The following is a 21,605-nucleotide window of genomic DNA, read 5'->3' as shown; positions in this document are numbered from 1 at the left end:
AAAACCTTGGGGACATGGCACCCAGACCGCTTCATTGAGCTGCAGTGGTCTAAGTGACTATAGTGTCCCTTTAAGGTTTCAGCCTTCTGCAACAAAACCAGCAAATCCTATTCATGTCTGTTTCACAAACAAAATGTTCAAGATTTACGGAGTGTGTGTGTGTGTTTTATTTTATTTTATTTTTTATTATTAAGCAAATGTGGAATATGATGTGTTATCATTTGTCTCCAATCTGTTGTTTTTTTGTCTTCAAGACCGCTATATCCGCGGTCTGAATTCTACAAATCCATTTTCAGTGGATCACTGTTTAGTGAATCGATGCCTTTAGCGAGTAACCCTGTTTGTGAGTAAACCAGTAGTCATTCCTCTAGAATTCTCTGCAGATTACACAAACCTCCAGCTATTGTTAGAGCTTGTTTTATTACCCTAACATTATGCATTTCATTATTCTTGATTCATTTATACAAAAGCCTCTCTATATTGTTTGTGGATCAAAGGTGAAGCTGCGGTAGGAGGCGAGGTTGCCAGCCTTTGCCGGATAACTTGCTAAACTGGTTAGAAACCTAAAGCATGCTTTCTGTAATTCTTCCCAGAATACATTATTGCATGAACTCCAGCAATCCTTCCTATGGGTAAGACTTGTCGTGTAAACAAGGGGTAGCGTGAATTCATTTTGAATTATTTAAAAGATTCACAATGAGCTTTTTCACAAGCTGCTCATTATCTCTTTTGACGACGGAGGTATTTATTCTGGAAACCTTTTTTTTTTTTTTTTTTTTACCTGTGCGTTAATTACTAAATCTTGCCCAAGGCACGCAGCGTCTGTGGCTACATATGGTAGATGTTTTGGGTCTAGGTCGATTCAAAGATTTGTCATTGTATTTGTCACAATAAGTGTTTCTGCAATTTTTCTTTTTTTGGGTTGGTTATTTTGTATCCTAATTATAAAGTTAAAAGAATGAGCATGATGGATCGTTGTTTATATATTATAATTGTTTGTATGAAGATAATTAGAACAAATCTAAAACGTGCAGATTATGGCCGTAAAATAGAGGTGACGAACGAGTGCCTGGGAGTGGGGATGGCCAAGTGTTGCCTAGAATTGAGGAGGTGGCATAGAGCTAGTGCTTGTAAATGGGGTAGCTTAGAAGTGGTGCATGGAAGTGGAGTGGTGGTGTAGTAGGGTAGGGCAGAAGAATTGAATTGGCAAAGAATTGAGTGCCTATGTGTACACAGCCTTTGGAGGAAGGATTGTAGATTTGGAGTGCCTGGAGGAAGGGGTGTGATTGGGGTTAGGAGTGCCCGGAGGAAGGGGTGTGATTGGGGTTAGGAGTGCCCGGAGGAAGGGGTGTGATTGGGGTTAGGAGTGCCCGGAGGAAGGGGTGTGATTGGGGTTAGGAGTGCCCGGAGGAAGGGGTGTGATTGGGGTTAGGAGTGCCCGGAGGAAGGGGTGTGATTGGGGTTAGGAGTGCCCGGAGGAAGGGGTGTGATTGGGGTTAGGAGTGCCCGGAGGAAGGGGTGTGATTGGGGTTAGGAGTGCCCGGAGGAAGGGGTGTGATTGGGGTTAGGAGTGCCCGGAGGAAGGGGTGTGATTGGGGTTAGGAGTGCCCGGAGGAAGGGGTGTGATTGGGGTTAGGAGTGCCCGGAGGAAGGGGTGTGATTGGGGTTAGGAGTGCCCGGAGGAAGGGGTGTGATTGGGGTTAGGAGTGCCCGGAGGAAGGGGTGTGATTGGGGTTAGGAGTGCCCGGAGGAAGGGGTGTGTGGTAGGGGCACCTGGAGGAAGGGGTGTGGAAAAAGCAGTCAATTTATATGAGGAGAGTGTATAAGGATTACATAGAAATTGTGGCTTTTTATAAAGAGTGTGTGGAGATGGGGTCAGTGTGAAGAGCACCTGGAAGAGGAGGTGAATGGCAGGTATCCTAAGTATTGTTCAGGGGAGAAGCAAAATAATTTAATGTTCTCTTGTCACCTAAAAAGTGTAGACTCTGCTCTGCACCCTGCCATCAATGGGATTTGGAGGGATTATAATAAACTACAAATCCACCCAAAGGTCTCATGTGTTTGGAAATGTCCCAGAATCAAGATACAGCCTTATTTCTACCCAATACGTGGCGCACAGTTATATATTTTCTATTCCAGGATATTTTTAGTATAAAGTTACTGTGTTAAAGCAGTGTGTGCGTTAATGTTTAATCCTGATTAATGTTTAGTATTTTTGTAGTGTAGGATTAAGGGCATGGCATTACTTAAAGGGAAGCACTAGAACGTACATGTGCTGCCTAAGAGTAGTGAGAGTTGCACTGGATTCTAAAACCTGATCTGACTGCTAAAAAAATCTGAAATATCTTAAAATCCATTTTTTTTTTCCCTTTATATGTTGGATTACATTTCTGACATTTTTGGAACTGAAATTGTTAACTAAGTGCAAGAAAAGGGAAGTACATGTTATCGTGGTTATCAAACTGCAGTTTACATCAGTCATGAGCACAGCCCACATGTTCTCCATTTCTTCTTCCCGGGAGATAAATTGAATGGCTACTTTATATATTATTACAAAGAAAACGATTTCCTGGCTAATCCACGCCAGCATCACCGGGTCTCTTAGGTGATACTGACGTGGATAATAGCCAGAAAAGAACCTGACCGTAAGTATTAAACAAACCAACAAAAACACCGTGTTTAATGAATTTTTTTTTTTTTAAAGTCATCTTTTTTTTTTTTTGTTTTGTTTTTTTTTTTACTTCGTATTGTATCTTTTAGTATGATTTGGAAAGTGTAGCGGGGGAAGTTATTCTTTATTTTTACATAATGTATGTATGACCCCCTACAAGCAAAAATATTCTAATTGTCAATCTGTAAATTGTGATCGAGAAAACTGGCAACAAAATCTGTAAGACATTTGCCAAATAAGCTGAGCTAGTAAACCAGCAGCAGAATTATAATTTTTTTTTTAAACCACACTCCGTCTCATTTGCTTGAATTTCTGAGAATTTACTATTTTGAGCACATGGTGACGGCTGTGTCATTACAGTGAATACTGTTTAACAGATATCTCTGCTCCGCAACATGTATGGATAACACACAGGAAGGTTATCTCTGGTAATAAGTCACTAGGACTAGTAAAAGGTTAATAAACCAACAAAAGAACAGAGCGGGGGATGCAGTACCGGCTGTAAAGAATGGAATACTAAAGGTAAAAAATGACTTTTTTAATAGGTTAATTAGAAAGTCCTATAAGGACTCAGACAAGAACAGACTGCAACACATAACACATATAGGTATGCACAGGCTCATTTTCTTTTTTCTTTTCTGTTATTCTCTAGTAAAAGGTTAAAGGGACACTATAGTCACCTGAACAACTTCAGCTTAATGAGGTTGTTCAGGTGAGAACTATAGCTCCCTGAGAAAATACAGTGTTTACATTGAAAGCTAGCAACACCTCCAGTTGCAGTCACTCCGAATGAACCAGAGGGACTTCTGAGTTGATGGAGGCATAATATGCCTCCATCCACTCAGATCTGCTGTCAGCAGAGCACAGGCAGGGCCGGCCTTAGGCATTTAGACGCCCTATGCGAAAAATCTTCACAGCGCCCTCCCCCCGTCATCCATGTATGCTGTAATGTTTGTGTTGTCTGTGTATGTGATAGTAGGTGTGATGACTGTGTGTGATATGTATGCTATGTATGATATTTGTAATGGGTGTATTAACAGTGTGTGATATGCGTGTATTGGTTGCATGTGACACACACACAGAGTCAGACGGCCATACACACACACAGGAAGACATCCACACACACACACACAGGCAGACAGTCATACACACACACAGGCAGACAGTCATACACACACACAGGCAGACAGTCATACACACACACAGGCAGACAGTCATACACACACACAGGCAGACAGTCATACACACACACAGGCAGACAGTCAGTCATACACACAGACACAGACAGTAATACACACAAAGGCAGACAGTCATACACACAGACACACACACAGTCATACACACAGACACACACAGAGGCAGACAGTCATAGACACACACAGAGGCAGACAGTCATATACACAGACACACAGGCAGACAGTCATACACACAGACACACAGGCAGACAGTCATACACACAGACACACAGGCAGACAGTCATACACACAGACACACAGGCAGACAGTCATACACACAGACACACAGGCAGACAGTCATACACACAGACACACAGACCGTAATACACACACACACACAGGCAGACAGTCATACACACACACACACACACAGGCAGACAGTCATACACACACACACACACACAGGCAGACAGTCATACACACACACACACAGGCAGACAGTCATACACACACACACACAGGCAGACAGTCATACACACACACACACAGGCAGACAGTCATACACACACACACACAGGCAGACAGTCATACACACACACACAGGCAGACAGTCATACACACACACACACACAGGCAGACAGTCATACACACACACACACACAGGCAGACAGTCATACACACACACACACACAGGCAGACAGTCATACACACACACACACACAGGCAGACAGTCATACACACACACACACAGGCAGACAGTCATACACACACACACACAGGCAGACAGTCATACACACACACACACAGAGGCAGACAGTCATACACACAGACAGTAATACACACACACACAGAGGCAGACAGTCATACACACAGAGGCAGACAGTCATACACACAGAGGCAGACAGTCATACACACAGAGGCAGACAGTCATACACACACAGGCAGACAGTCATACACACACAGGCAGACAGTCATACACACACACACAGACAGTCATACACACACACACACACACAGACAGTCATACACACACACAGGCAGACAGTCATACACACAGACACACAGAGGCAGACAGTCATACACACACAGACAGTAATACACACAGACAGAGAGTCACACTCACCTGACAATCACACAGTTACCTGTGGAGTTCATTGTGGAGGCAGTGCAGCTCCTGGTGACTGTTTGGTAGGGAAGCAGGGACTCCTTCCTGCTTCCCCTGCATCAGTTTTCTGGCGATTTTAGCTCCGCCCCCGCCGCACGGTAAGCTCCGCCCCCGCCGGAAATTAATAAAAAAAAAAAAAATTTTTTTTTTTTTTAAATCCCGTCCGGCTGTGCGGCTGTGCGGCCACACGGCGCCCCCTGCTCCATGGCGCCCTGTGCGGCCGCACAGCTCGCACACCCCTAAGGCCGGCCCTGACACAGGGCAGCACTGTGCACAGCATCCTGTGATTCAGTATCTCCTCCCTGTGCATGCAGACACTGAACTTTCCTCATAGAGACTCATTGATTCAATTCATCTCTATGAGGAGATGCTGATTGACCAGGGCTGTGTTTGGATCATGCTGGCTCTGCCCCTGATCTGCCTCCTTGTCAGTCTCAGCAAATCCTATGGGGAAGCACTGTGATTGGATCAGACTATCACGTCAGCAGACTGCTTGTTTTTCCTGAGTCTAACAGCGTGCAGGTTTACAGCTTCTGGCTTGAATACAGTAAGATTTTTACTATATTTATGGAGGCATGAGGGGCCCAGGGGGGGCTAGATGGTCGTGTTAACACTATAGGGTCAGGAATACATGTAGTTGCACTGGTGACTATAGTGTCCCTTTTAATCTTCAGTGAGTTACACTTCTTGTTAATGTTACATTTTTATTTGTCAAAGCTTGTTTTTCTTTGCTTTTTTTAAATGTCATATGCTTTTCCTAATGCTTCTCTTTTCCAATCTGTTATGTTTTTACTATTTGTTAATTTAGATCTTTACTGGCTATAGCTTGAAAGGAGAACAATCACTTCTTTAGAAATTACACAAGTTAATAAAACATTGAAGATCACCTATAACGTGTTGATTTTTTTTCTTTTTCTTTTTTTTTTTTACATGTGATTAATACAATTTTTTTTAAAGAAAATTGACAAAGATTTAGCAAATGACGTTACAGTCTACGTTCTGGCTCAGTCAGGGCATACATCCTGATGTATACAGGCATACACACCGCATTTAATCTGCGCATGTACATCACCACTCTCTCACATGCACTGCCCTACTGTACACATACAGTGCCCCCCTGCACCCCATATTTACACACTCACTGCCTTACAAGACATAATCACATGCCCACATTAATACACATGGCATGATCTCCTCATGCAGAGGGTGTTTGAGAGGGTGTAAGATAGTTGGGTTCAACTATGTAACATGAGGTGACCTCTTGCAGCTCCGTGAGGCCCTGTCTTAATCCGGCCCTGTATTCCATGTGTATATCTGCATTTTCTGGCTTTACTCATTAGAGTGTTCTAAAAAGGATTATAACATTTACGGGAAACTCTTCGTTTTTTTTTTTTTTAATAACAGGAAGGACTACTGCCAAATCTAAGCATAGTTCCTTATTTTGTCCTAGAGTAGGAATCTCCCAGAATCCTCTTGCAGCCATAGTACTGGCAAAGCATCAGGGGAGATATAGTCCACAACGTGTGGAGTTCCGAAGGTTGCCTACCTCTCAAGTAATACCATCTAATTTATGCCATTTCATTTCATAGTTACTATATAGACAGCGTTTCCAAAACTGTGTGCCGCGGCGCCCTGGAGAGCTAAAAGTTTTTTTTTTTTCCCTGGTGCTATGATCATATGATCGTGGCGCCGGGAACTGTGCTCTCCCCTGCTGGCTCTGCAGGACTGGAAGGGAGATCTCCCTCTCCGGCCCGCTAGCACTTTGCTGGCAGCCGGCAGGGAGGGAGGGAGGACCCGGGGGAGCTCTAACCTGCAGCTCTGCCGGGTTATCCTCTCGTGAGCTCAGAGTGTTGCCGCGGTTACTACTCCCGAGGCTGTTAGAGTTCACTGTCACCACCATGGCTTCCCCACCAGGACCACCAGGGATTGCAGGAAATATCCCCTCTCCCAAGCAAAGGTAAGCAGGGAGGGGGGGGACATCATTTTTAATACCCCCACAGACCCCGCAGCACAAAATAGCTCCTCCATACGCACACTGCACACACTGTACCTCTCATGCACAAACTGCCCCACTTACACACACACACTACATCCTTCACAAACACACTGCACCCCTCACACACACACACTACAGCCCCTATCCCGGCGGTAGTTAAACAGTTTGACTACTTACCCTGGGAGGGCACTACTGGCACCATAACCACTACAACATAATGTAGTGATTATTGTGCCTGGATTGTTTCTTTATATAATCTACCAGTGCCACTCGCAAGATTAGGGGCCCGGTATATGCCGCAGCGCATTGTTTTGACTTGGGATGCCTTGGAAAAATATTGAAATATTAAGGGCACCTTGAACCTAAAAAGTTTGGGAACCACTGGTATAGGGTATATCTGACCTGGTGAACATAAGGCTATTAATGTGTTATCTATTATTGTGCCTTTAATACGTATAATTTACGGTCTATACGTACAGTAACTCAAATGAATACTCTCTCTCTTGTTTTAAGTTTGCATTGCTAAGTAAAGTCAAAGGGCAGGATTTTCCCGTGTGACTAATCCACAATGAACTCAAATGATACGGACTTTATTTGCTAAGACAATATATGCATTTCTTTTATTTTAGTGGGTCTGAGACATTTGGTCTAACAAAGTAAAGCAAATTTTACATGAAAACCAAGACCTACTTCAATGAAAACTGTGTTCATTTATGGTTTGTTTTCCTTTATATATTTTTTTTTTTTTCTTCTTAAAGTGGTACTGCCATTTCCCTGGCATTTGAAACATTGAAACTTTTCATATGACATTTGATGTTCCTTTAAAAAAAAAATGAACATTAAAGATTTAGCATATGACATCACAATTTAGTTTTCTCCAGGCACAGCCAGGGCACACAATGCAAAGCAGGAACAGAAACTCTGTATCGCTCTCTGCTCCCATTAACTAATGGAAGAAAGGCTGACATTTATGACGATGATTGACAAGTGAGCACCCAGGTCCGGGGTAGACGCGTGGGCTTCTACGGTGAATTGTATTTTTCACACATCATAAAAACATTTTAATAAATATAGGTAAACATAATATTACAAATCCTGGGAAATGTCAGTTTTCTTTTCACAAGTAATTCCGGTGAGTTTTATAAATTAAATGTCCCTCTTTAGTTTACGTTACCCTTTCACTTGCGTCATTAAACAATGGTTGTTTCTCTCTGATTCCGCTTTGTTACAAATAGGGCCTCAAAAGAGGGTAAAGATTACAGTGAAGAGCGTATCATCCGTTCCAATTTGGTACCTCTGTATTTATACTGACATGCGACTCTGCCACATCATTGTACGCGAGTCAAGCTGCTTTGAGTGCAAGTACTATATATAGACTTCGACCGTTCCATAGCCAAAACAAACTGCACATGTTCTAACACTGCATAGCTTAGGGTTATGTGAGCAGCATTAATGCTCTTACGGGGTTATTCACTAAATGGGGAATTGTTGCGGAATCCAAAACTGATTTTGAATTTTACATTTCAAAATGGCTAAATTGTAAAAAATAAATAAATAAAACCCAAGTCTGTTTGTGTTTTGGGAGAGTTTTTTTTTTTAATTTTTTTTTTTAATTTTTTTCCTTAAGTTCAAATATTTTTTGCTGCAAATTATTTTTGGCTAAAAGTTAAAATTCACATTAAATTTTTCGACTATGCAAACTTCGATAAACTTGGTGGGAGAGGCTTGGTAGGAAATATACCATTTTTAAAGATTCCACGTTTTCCTGCTAGTATTCCACTTTGTGTAACAGGCCCGAGCGTGAGTATACAGAGCATTCGACACCCACTATTTCAGTGATGACTCGACCTGCTCCTCCAATTATTTGTCAGCTACATTTCCCAGTTGTTCCACTTCACCCAAACGTCTAATTATCTCCAGCTGTCATGTTGTACATTTAGCCATGGAAGTCCATTTTTGTCTGCATGAAATGGATTGTTCTCTGAAGCGAAGTATTCTTCTTGTAATATTCTGCTATGGGTTGGTACATAGGAGATCTAGTTTTCAGGTTCGTAGCAGGTTCGTGTTTTGCATGAGAGCGCAAAGCACAAAATGGTCTGTTGAAGCAAAACATTTTAAAGATTATTGGCACATTAAGACTACGTGGAGGTAAAGGGCTTTGAAGGAATTTAACGACCTCTGTCTTCCATTCAAGCTAACGCAGATCTGTGATGTAAAAAAGCTACTGAGGCAGTAAAAAGTACTAACACAACTTAACAGCTGTATAATGTCAAGTGGTCCGTTTTTAAAGGCACATTCTAAACACTTAAAGCACCTTAGCTTGCTGAATAATTCCCCCCCCCCCGCCCCCCCATTTTACAAAAAGGGCAGATTTCAATAAAAATCATAAATTAACCTTTTTACATCCCTTGGCTGCCAGACAACAGGTCCTGTTGTTTCCTGGTTTGGTTAGCTCAGTGAAGCTAAACTCAAGGCAGAAATTGCCCAGAGCACCTGCCTTGCAAAGACTTCTCATTGAGCTGCATTGGGAAGTCTGTGATTGGACAGCCGCAGAATATGTGGGCGGAGTTAGAAGGGGAAGGCTTGCAAATGCAGCAGACAAGAAATCTGGAGGTTTTGCAGACTATTGGATGTAACCCCAATTAAAAAAAACTGAATAATTGCATGTATTTTTAATTTTATTAATTTATGGCAGTGTCTTTTTTAAGTTGAAAACTGTGAGAGTTCTGCACTAAACGTTTTGAGAATTGAAAGTAAAAGTCGCATTTTATGCCAAAACAGCCAAGCTTAAAATACTACTTGACTATTTGTCTAAAATGTTACATTTATTTTGCATTCATGACCTGTCACTCATGAAGTAACCCTGATAATAAAATTACATATTTTAGGGCAATATTAACAAACCGGAAACCTTCTCATTGTTCATAGGTTGCTATTTTGGCCCAACATGTCTTAAATTTCCTTGTCCGTTCACCATAATTCCATTCATAGTGAATGGTTCCAAAATGAAGTGGTTTAGTAAATAAGCCCCGACATCTAGGATCCCAAAAAACAGCACTTGGAAATAAGGCTGAGCCGACAGCATTCTGAAATCGGGGCACTGTCCCACTAAAATCCGCAATGTTGGGAGGCAGAATCACTTGTGCAAAATTGGCAATGGCATTTCTATTTCTGGGTTATAATATCCAAATTGGAAATATATCTTTCCTAGCTATTTAAGCCAAAAATGTGCTGTGCTCTTTTTATTTTTTTTATTTTTTAAATATTTTTTCTCTATTCTCCGTGGAATGAATCACCCGACTTGTAAAATTAGTTTATTTAAAGTTTATTAGGTTCTACTACTGACTAGCTGAGGTGAACTTGCCTGAAGTGTTTGTCCCTTGACGGTATACTGTTGCAGAGTATGTTGGCATTTCGTGAATAAAAATAGCTAAAATGCAGGATTAACAGACCGTAACCAGACACTTCCCATTTAACTCTTGTATTGCACAGTGTTTGCACAGAAGCATTTTTTTTATTTTATTTTTGATTTTTTTATGCTGCCATGATGGGGATTCAGACGACCACCTATAATTATTTAATTTACCCTAAACGTAGAACATCCGCAGCCTCCTGTTTTTCTAAGAAATGAAAGAGTTGGAACGCAGCTTTAATTCCACCTGGAAGAAGAAAAAAAATGCTTAGATGAAATTCTAGAAATTTTTACTTTTTAAAGCTAAATGTAATCTGTCTAAATCTGAAGCCGCTGACACATAATTGCATACACGTGGGCCTGTTTGACGTCACCCACCAATCTGCAGATGTGCTGGTATGAAGGTTGATTCTTCCTTCCAACATGACCGAGCTCAGCTCGTCAGTTTGTAGACGTGTCTCTCAGACCAGAGTTGGTTATCTTTGAAAGTTTATACATTTTGCAAATTCAGCTTCTGCGCTGTCTGTAACCAGGTGACAAGCATCCCTAGAGGGAGACGTGGATAGAATCTCTGCTATAAATCTCCAAATTCTCAATTTCTGTGTCTGTCAGGCTTCCATGTCATGAATCCACATATCTGCATAAGATGTATTGTGTGGTGACGGACATTCTCAATGCATAGGCATGGATTCATGTCCTTTCATTCTGCTATTTTCATGTGCTCAGATGAAGTCGTACAGGTGAGATAAAGATTGTTAAAGGATTATCCCAAACACCATGATCACTTCAGTGATTTTAAAGTGGTGATGGTGCTTGGAATCTTCATGTGCACATACAGTATTTAATCCCCTTGGCTGCCAGAGGTGTAATTCCATGCAGACAGCTTCATGGGGGTGTCATCCACGAGCCCCAGAACTTTCATGGCACAGAAGGTCATTCGTTGGCTAAGAGTGGTCAGCTGAAGCTCTCAGCCACTGAGTGCGACAGCTGTGGCTTCCGATTTCTGTGGCTCTGCAGAAACAGGAAAAAACGCTAATTGGTTTGCCCTATTACCAGGGAGCCTGGTCAAAGTCCTGTGTAACATTGAAAGAAAAAGTGCAGTTCCAATGACATAAGGTGTGCCAGTGCCACTTTAATGCGTTAGTGGGGGTGCAGGTTTAATGGTGCTAATTTGAGGTGCATGCTGATGGTGTAGAGCTAAACTAGCAGGTGTAGGGTTATTACAGTAGGTACAGAGTTTTTGTAGATGAAGGTCATCATGTTCTATTAATCACATCTTTAAAATGAACTTAGAACATGTTAGAGCTATGGAGAGGTTTAGGCCAGTTTTTATAACATTGGGCTTAAGCCTGGGTCTCTTTGCTACCTAGCAACCCCTCTGTGAAGAATCCAGAGTTCCTAAGATAACTCCAAGCTGGCCAGACCTGCATTGGATTTGGTAAATTCTCTGCGTGATCTAAAAATAACATCGCTGCATCTCATGAGTGGATCCAAGCATTTGTTTTCATCTTTTATCAAAAGCTGCTTGGCAGGCTAGAGAAGGTTACATGTGCTACATTCCCCATTGTTCCACGCACTTTGTGTGAGATTCAGCCTGTAAGCCACATTTGGTTCCTATTTGCTATGCACACAGATGCAAATATAATTTCACGAGCTGCTTCGGTATGGACTGAGGAGAAATAAGCAAAACCTACGATTAGTTTATATAGCTTTTAATTATCTTTCTTTTTAAACTCAAAATACTGGTTGCAGGTTTTTTTTTTGGAGGGGGAGGGGGGGGGGGAGGTAGGAGTTGGCATTTTCTGACTGCCCTAAAGCCACGACATTACTGTATCCTTGGGACTTGACATAGGACGTTCTATAGCAGCCTGGACAGTAAGATGTATTTGATGGGATTGGGATTGGACCTTTCTTTGCTCTACACTTGTTGCTGAAGGCATCACATCAGGTAGGTCACTGAGACTCGGACCTGTATCCTTCTGACATCTGTAAGGAGCCGTCAGCCTCACGGAGAGACACATTCTGTGTTTTGGAACTTTCCGTTTCCAGCTGATGTGTCAAAATGATTGAGTCGTGCGGGTTGTTCTTGTATTGCATAGGCTGGGAATGCACATGTTCGTTTCTAACCCAGATATTTGTGAATTAACGCTCAAAAAATACTGAATACATTTTTATTATGCAAAACATTTATATATATATATATATATATATATATATATATTTTGTAGGAACAATTGAATGCTTTTGCTCCACAATTAGATTATTTTAGCAATAGTGATGTATGAAAAAGTTCAGAAATACTTCTGTAATAAAACGGGGAACGATAACGCTCGTGATCTTGCGTTTAAATAATATTTTAGCTTTTGTAACAGTCTGTGTTCCTGTATTGTAAGCCAGTCTGTTCTATCCTTTGATTATTGGATCCTATCTTTAAATAATACAACTTTAAGCGGGTCTGTAACGCGAATATCCTGAGCTGATCAAATTATTATTGCGGATAACATTTTAATGACATTTAGTCCGTTAAAAGCTTAAAAGTTTCTTCCAACTACAGGAAGTTTTCCGTAGGTTGTGTTATTGGATTTCTGGGGGTGGGGGGGGTGGGGGGGGGGCTATTCTTGGGCTAAAATACATTTTTCACAACAAAGATTTTTGATAAGACAACCAGTCTGATTCTCCACGTGCCTATGCAAGCCAAACCCTTGCTGAATATCATGAGTTGGAGATAATAATTGTTATTTATAGAGCGCCCTCAAATTCCGCAGCGCATTACAATGGGTGGATGAACAGACATGTAGTTGTAACCAGACAAGTTGGACACACAGGAACAGAGGGATTGAGGGCTCTGCTCAATGAGCTTACATGCTAGAGGGAGTGGGGGTATAGTGACAGTAACAGAGGGATTGAGGGCCCTGCTCAATGAGCTTACATGCTAGAGGGAGTGGGGTATAGTGACACAGGAACAGAGGGATTGAGGGCCCTGCTCAGTGAGTTTACATGCTAGAGGGAGTGGGGTATAGTGACACAGTAACAGAGGGATTGAGGGCCCTGCTCAGTGAGCTTACATGCTAGAGGGAGTGGGGTATAGTGACACAGGAACAGAGGGATTGAGGGCCTGCTCAATGAGCTTACATGTTAGAGGGAGTGGGGTATAGTGACACAGGAACAGAGGGATTGAGGGCCCTGCTCAATGAGCTTACATGTTAGAGGGAGTGGGGTATAGTGACACAGGAACAGAGGGATTGAGGGCCCTGCTCAATGAGCTTACATGCTAGAGGGAGTGGGGGTATAGTGACAGTAACAGAGGGATTGAGGGCCCTGCTCAATGAGCTTACATGCTAGAGGGAGTGGGGTATAGTGACACAGTAACAGAGGGATTGAGGGCCTGCTCAGTGAGCTTACATGTTAGAGGGAGTGGGGTATAGTGACAGTAACAGAGGGATTGAGGGCCCTGCTCAATGAGCTTACATGCTAGAGGCAGTGGGTATAGTGACACAGGAACAGAGGGATTGAGGGCCCTGCTCAGTGAGTTTACATGCTAGAGGGAGTGGGGTATAGTGACACGGGAACAGAGGGATTGAGGGCCTGCTCAACGAGCTTACATGTTAGAGGGAGTGGGGTATAGTGACACAGGAACAGAGGGATTGATGGCCCTGCTCAATGAGCTTACATGTTAGAGGGAGTGGGGTATAGTGACAGTAACAGAGGGATTGAGGGCCCTGCCCAGTGAGCTTACATGCTAGAGGGAGTGGGGTATAGTGACACAGTAACAGAGGGATTGAGGCCCTGCTCAGTGAGTTTACATGCTAGAGGGAGTGGGGTATAGTGACACAGTAACAGAGGGATTGAGGGTCTGCTCAGTGAGTTTACATGCTAGAGGGAGTGGGGTATAGTGACACAGTAACAGAGGGATTGATGGCCCTGCTCAGTGAGCTTACATGCTAGAGGGAGTGGGGTATAGTGACACAGTAACAGAGGGATTGAGGGTCTGCTCAGTGAGTTTACATGTTAGAGGGAGTGGGGTATAGTAACAGTAACAGAGGGATTGAGGGCCCTGCTCAGTGAGCTTACATGCTAGAGGGAGTGGGGTATAGTGACACAGTGACAGAGGGATTGAGGGCCCTGCTCAGTGAGTTTACATGTTAGAGGGAGTGGGGTATAGTGACACAGTGACAGAGGGATTGAGGGCCCTGCTCAGTGAGCTTACATGTTAGAGGGAGTGGGGTATAGTGACACAAAAAGGTAAGGATAGTATTAGACTAGTGACAGTTGCAGAAGAGGAATCAGTCGGGAGCTATTAACAGTTTAATTGATACGCTTTTATGAAGAAGTTGGTTTTTAATGATTTTTTTTGAAGGAGTGGAGACTGGGAATAAATGTTAGTAAACCAATCTATTTGACAGTAGGGCTACTGTCAGCAGAAGCACTCCATTTAATAGCACAAACAGCTGCCCAAGGCTAGGACATGTTATACCCTTCTGGTGAGAGGTGAAGGTTTGGGGACCCTGATCCTAGTGGTTAAGAGTAAAGGAGAAGGCGATCTGCATCCCTGGTGGCACAAGTCTCTTACTGACCTGATGGTTGAAGTGTAAATTATTACACAGTATGTCCGTTTCATTAGTCAGTTCAACAGCAAGTCAAAGTTAGAAGAAAGAGAAAAGATTTGTCTCGAGGTTCAGTAGGGCAGGGATTGCACGTTTGGACCTGCTACTGTCATTTGCTTTTGGACCGGCCATAGGTCTTTTATTGAAATAGTGATGAATTGACCACTACGTTGAAAAACATGTAATATAATTTTTAAATGAGAAACAATGTAGAATTTGAGAACAATTTTGTCAACTCTTGTTATCTTGTGATTGTGTTAATCATATACTTGTAATTGTGTTAATCATATACTTGTAATGTTTGTTTTACCTCTCAGGAGCTTTTGAGCCGCACTTCACTGGAAACTCAGAAACTGGACCTGATGGCTGAGATTTCAGACCTGAAGATTAAACTGGCAGGTTTAGAGAAAGACAAGAATAGTTATGAAGAATCACACAATAAAGCCGAGGTGAGTTTCACCCTTTTCAATTCTTGATGCGTAAGGGCTTTACATAGAGCGATCATGACATGTGACAGTTATTATTTTTCTTTTGTTTTTGTTTTTTAATAGTTCCCTATTGGGCACTAGTTAAAAAGGTCCCCACTCCAACCATTCCTATCTAAAATGCTGTGAAATTAAAATAAAATTTGTCTGAAATACATCATGAGGTGAGGGTCTATCACACCCCATCTGATGTCTGGCCATGTTACTCCCTTCCTCTCCATGGTCCAATCTTATGCTTCTCAAGCTCTTGAGTGGACAATTTCACCATCTCAGAGCACATGTGCATGTTCTGAGCCAGTAAGGGAGGGAGGGAAAATATATATATTTAAAAAAACTGCCCTCATACTGAAATGTAGAGATGTTGGTAGAGTTCTTAAATAATGCTGGGAGGGAGGGAGGGAGGAAGGAAGAAGCTTACCACGTCTGTTACCAGCATGCAGTGGGCAATGACAACAGACATATTTTTTGCACAGAATTTAGAGGTCTGGAAAAGAGTTCTGGGCTACCAAACTCCGTGTGCAGAGGGTGCAACTAACTACCAGCGCAAAAGTGCAGATTAATCTGTACGTGCAGCGTTTCACGCATTAATTCTGGATATACAGATTCCCTAAGTGGTTAGAATACCCCTTTATAAAACACCATTTACAAATATCAGTTGTGATAGTTCTTAATTGCTTTAAATTAGAACGCGGAGCTAATATTTGGAAAAAAAAAATGTCTTTCCTTTTTACGTTTGGATGTTTTTGGTTTTTTTTTTAATGGATTTCTTTACTTGCAGCAGATTATCTACAGCGAATCAGTGTTGCAAGGAAATGAGTACTTTCTATTACCGTTCTGTAATTATTTTTTTTAATTTTTTTTTTGTGGCTCAATTGTATAATATCAGAAAGCCAGAGGCAGGAAAGTAAAATGTGTTCTATTCTCAGTCTGGCTGGCAAGACGAGACTCACAGATTATAGAGGATGGAGAAAGGCTCCCATCGTGTTTCGTTTTTTTTTTTATATCTTGCAGTCTACAGATTCTGGTCACATGTAACACTTTGCAGCTTCCCAGCTGTTTCACTTTTTTACTGAGCTTGTAAGCAACATTAAAGCCTATAAATGCCTCTTGAAGATATTAATTTCGTAGCGTGGCGGATGTTGGTAAACCACTTGTCATCAACCTGTCATGTGCTGAAGCTAAATATATATAAATATATTAAATACTGTATTTGTCATGGCAACAGTTTTTAAAAAAAAAAAACAAGTTACCAAATGCACTGGCACAGTGTGTAACCAGGTGTGTGCACAAGGTGTGAGTAATTCACTCCTTGACCTTTCAAAGGGAAATTAAGAAGACTAACATGTGGCAAACCACTTCTGGACACTTCGTGTGAATATTTCGTTAACTGTTGCTATGCTCGTTTTATATGCAGTGTGTAGCATTCGTCTGAATATTATATCAGTTATGTATTTTTATGTAAACTGTATATTTTGCTGTACGGAGAGATAATGTGATTAACCCCTTAATGACACAACTTCTGGAATAAAAGGGAATCATGACGGAATATATCCGTCGTCTGTCCTTAAGGGGTTAACCGGACATTCTTGCACAATTATCCCTCCTGTACAGCAAGGCATGCTGGGAAACAGCCTTGCAGGCTAAGTTCCCCACACAGTCCTCTGTAGTAAAACCCCTGCAATGTCATTCAGGAAACCCCTTGCATGGGGACTTGCATAAATACTGTGACCGTGGAATAAAATGACAGTTGACTCCTGGAGCCGTGAATAAAATTGTCAGTTGACTCCATGAACTGTGTTTCGTCCGGTTACTGGGGGATTTGGGATATTGCCTTCTTTTCCAGCGCTTTACTTTGGATTACCTTCTATACCAGCGGAGATCTTGGGGATTTAATATTGCAGCTCCGCTACAAGACTGACACAAACCTATTACAGGCCTTTGTTTCAGCAAACAAATGTTTGTTTGTTTTTGTTTTCTGGTAATCTAACCAGTAATTGTTGGTACACAGCACAAGATCTGTCTGTCTGTCTCTTTGTAATTCATGTTTTAATGCACTACAGAAGCAAAAGTACAAACCTGTAACAATCAACTACATTAAAAAAAAAAAAAAAACTAAAAAAAACTGGTCTGCCTCCACCCAGCATTTAATGGCCACTCACGTTTCCTTAGTCGCAATGGCTATATAATGTATCATTTTACACGTGGATCAGAGCAGCACCAAATGTTACGATGATATCACGCCCTTCACATTGTACATCTATTAAACTAGTTAACCCCTAAAGGACACATGACGTGTGACTTGTCATGATTCCCTTTTATTCCAGAAATGTGGTCCTTAAGGGGTTAAAAAGCTTCTTGTGTGTTTTATTTATTTTAAATTTTTGGGGGGGTTTTCTCAAATCACAATATCATGTAAGATATGCGGGACTTTCCAAAGGTATATCAAAAAAAGGTACTTTTAAAACCGTGAATGTCTATTATTAAATTCATCCTTTAAAGGGACACCCCGGGCACAAAAACAACTTCATCTACATGAAAAAGTCTCCGATTCCCACAGGCATCAACCGCCTTCTGAAATGTCACTTTCTGGAAGCGCTGAGTGCCGCTGGGCATGGGTACCGCTGATTGGCTGAGAACAGTTATTTGGTGCTCTCAGCCAATCAGTGATTCCCCATTCACATTTATATGAAGTTGTTTTGGTGCCTGGAGTGTCCCTTAAAATAATTTCAAAGTTTGGATACCTTTTTAACTTTTTAATAACTTGATAATTGTACAATTCATAAACATTGGGGGTGTAAAGACCCATGATGCCCACAGTTAGTGCATATTATTTTACCCTCCATCTACCTTCTGGCTCTTCCCATCGTTTGTTCCTGTAATTTTGAAGGTTTAATTAGAACCCCTCAAATCACAATCCTCAGGGCACACCAATGTTCCAGGTTTTGTCCGTATCTTCAATGGAACGGGAATTAGAGCATACCTAAATCCCACACTGCTGGCATGCCTTTAGCACTTATTGTGGATAACTGTCATAAACAGCTAGTATTCCTATGCATTATACTTGAAAAGATATTGGATGCCCTTATTTAGGTAAAACTATAGAGTGACATGTTAAATGTATAAATAAAACCTGTTAAACAACTTAACAAGAATAAAACCGTATTGTCACAGTATAAACTTGCTTTCTGAACCCTCAGAACCTAATTTGTTCTATGCATTCATTTCAGCTTTGAGCTGCAACAGTTACTTCACAAATTACTTTTTAAGCAAATGTTATTTAAATTATCCAGTGGAAAAAAAAATAGGTTAAAAAGCAAAATAACGGACTAGATCATGTAAAAAAAAAGAAAAGAAAAAAGAAAAAGTACTGATAACGTTTGCTTCTAATAAAAATAATACTGTCTAAAAACTATTCATGAAAAAGACCCCACCTCTCAAACCATACACTTAATGGCCAGTTTATTATACCTGCTCATTGCCAAATAACACATCACGTTGTTTCCACTCGACAAACCAAGCACAAAAGACATTCATGAGGTTTAGTTATTTTTGTCGTTAAACCATAGAATAGGAAAGATGAGTCAATGAAGTGACTTTGACCACAGTCTGTCTGTGTCAGATCTAGTGATTCTAGCCCAGCAGATCGAGCTGACCTCCTGGGTTTCTTTTTAACTCCCCACAGTCTTGTATACTTATTACAGACAACGGTGTAATAAACACAAAACTTCAAGTGTACTGCAAACAAAACCACAATGTAACGAGAAAGGTCAGAGAAGAATGGCCAAACTAACGGAGACCAAGAAGGCACAAATCCTCAAATAAAAATGTATTCAAAAAAATAGGTTCAGTTCCCCAAACTCTACTACACAGGAGTAAGGGAGGTGGTGGCCTATCTGTTATGTATGTCTATGGGTATCTTATCTAGCCATTGTTGGTCTCCACCCCAGCCTGACCTTGCAACATTCTTTGAGAATTCTGGAAGAATTTCTGTCTGTGGCTAGTCTTGGTTTTACATCCAGTGTTCCTAATTATTTCAACCCCACATCCTTTTTATTGGTCGATATTGGAGAATTGAGCGATTCCCTGCTATAGAGATGTCCACTTAGTGTGCTTTTATATAGAATTCCTTTAGATGTTTACAGCTTTGTTTCAAACTAATGTGTAGACTTCTAAATGAGTGTGTAATTATTATTTTACTGACTCATAGCTCTTCTCTTAGCCAATCACAATCTGTTCACACATGGGATGCAGACTTATGGGAAGCCTTGGATCAGAAGTATAGACTGATATCCATGATAATATAATGTATATTAAATTCTGTATGATAGTTAAGCAGAATTTTATGAGGTGTTGATGTGGTGGTATCTCTCTTTCCAGACCATTCCAAATGGTGTTCCAGTGCCTCAGAAGGTCAGCCTCATAGGTGCCTCTAGGTACATCTTAATCAGGATGCATCTGTGATGCTCCTCAACTACAATTATCAAGATGTAAAAGTGGCTAGGAGCTAAACCAAATTATTTCAGGGTTTGTGCATTTGCTGACATTAAAAACAGCTGATAGATGGGACCCCCTTCTTTTTTCCTTATGTGTCTAATCCTTTAAGTTTGTTAACTTCAACTTTAAGAGTCATACAGCAAACATTTCAAGATGGTATCGGACACCTTTATTACTCGGTCAGACTGTCATTTCCTACACCTATGGTTTATCTACTATTCATTTGTAATTGTATGTTGGTAAAATAAGTTGGTAAGAGAAGGGTGTCACTGAATAATTTCATTGAAGCAGATGTTCTTGGACAGCAGAAGAACAAATAGGGTTCCATTTCCAGCAGATCAGAACAGAAATATGTGGCTACCGTAGACATGTGATCATGAAGCTTAATGATTGTCTGTTGGTTTGAAACTGGTTCTGCTGCAATTCATGGATCGATCATGTCTGTAAGGTAGAGGCTAGCAGGGCTTAATGTTTTAGGAAATGGTTTCATGTCATCAAGCCAACTGACATCAATTAAATGTCCAGTATACCCAAGCATTCCTGCAATGTATATTCCTTTATGACTACAGTCTACTCCTTATTCAAATTATATCTCCAGCAATGTGATAGACAATGTATTCTCCAAGCTGGTTCCACAAACATGACCGGCGTCAAGTATACAGATTTCAATCAAATGGGCCATGTGTAGGAGTGGGCAAAATGGAATGTTCATTGAACGGACATGTAGTCAAATTTTTTTTATCAAACATTCAAAACGTTATGTAGTCAACTTGTCCCTCTTGGTACAATCTAGATGCTCCTAATAAAATGTCAGAGAGTACGGTTCTATGTTGTCTTTTATGTACAGACATCAAAGTCTCCTATATTCCACGGGAGACAATATGTGTATACCTATAGCTGTAATATTTTAAACTTTGATATGTGCCATTGATTGGGAAATTTAAACTGGAATTCGTTTATAGGGAAGGATAGCAAAGAATCTTTTTTTTTTTTTTTTTTTTTTTATCAATTTTAGATTTGGTTTTGCATGTCAACTATAGTAACTCTGTGAATTTATCCGTATCTTTCATCTGCTTTTTCTTCAGCTGTAACCCCCTTTTGGACCTTGTCTCATGCATTTTGTTTCCTTTTTCTCGCAGTCCGTAGTGAACATGATAAATGAGCTACAGGAGCAAATGTGTAAATTCCAGCAGGATATCAATAATAAGATTCAAGAGAGGGAACCCCAGAATAGCAAATCTGACCTTATTAAGGCTCTTGATTCCAGTACAAACTGCCTTATCGAGCCCATTGAGCAGAACCATTGCCCAGGATGTGAAGAAAACAACGTATGACGTATTTTATACCTTGAGCATGAGTTTATAGGGATTTATATGAATTTGTTGCAAAAGTTAACGTCCTCTCCAGCATCCAGAATGTGTGTCTTTGTTCACCTCTACACAATGTTAGCAGACAATATAACCGCCTGATGGGCCGTCGCCCGACAAAGCCTGTTATTCTGTTTGTTGGCACAGTCGTCTCAGACTAGCTTGTGGCTGCACAGCTGGGTGTTGAATTACTAGCTCTAACTGTGTGCCTTAGGATGATATTGAGTTGCAGTGAT

General features: G+C 41.1%; 1 protein-coding gene across 5 annotated transcripts in view; it reads left to right on the top strand.

Moving 5' to 3' along the window:
- The window catches only part of PPFIBP2 (PPFIA binding protein 2), a 152,117-nt gene that overhangs the window by 88,575 nt on the left and 41,937 nt on the right, over positions 1-21,605 (top strand). For 3 of the 5 annotated variants that reach the window (XM_063437799.1, XM_063437800.1, XM_063437801.1), the window contains 2 exons: positions 15,341-15,472; positions 21,142-21,330. In XM_063437799.1, the coding sequence (XP_063293869.1) occupies positions 15,341-15,472; positions 21,142-21,330 (321 nt within the window). The remainder of the gene's footprint in view (positions 1-15,340; positions 15,473-21,141; positions 21,331-21,605) is intronic. The other 2 variants (XM_063437803.1, XM_063437802.1) reach the window with 1 other exon arrangement.

This window comes from Pelobates fuscus, chromosome 12 (assembly GCF_036172605.1).
Source record: "Pelobates fuscus isolate aPelFus1 chromosome 12, aPelFus1.pri, whole genome shotgun sequence".
NCBI classification, from domain to species: Eukaryota; Metazoa; Chordata; class Amphibia; order Anura; family Pelobatidae; genus Pelobates; species Pelobates fuscus.
The sequence above is the reverse complement of the archived record's forward strand: the minus strand, read 5'-3'. Positions and strand labels throughout refer to the sequence as shown.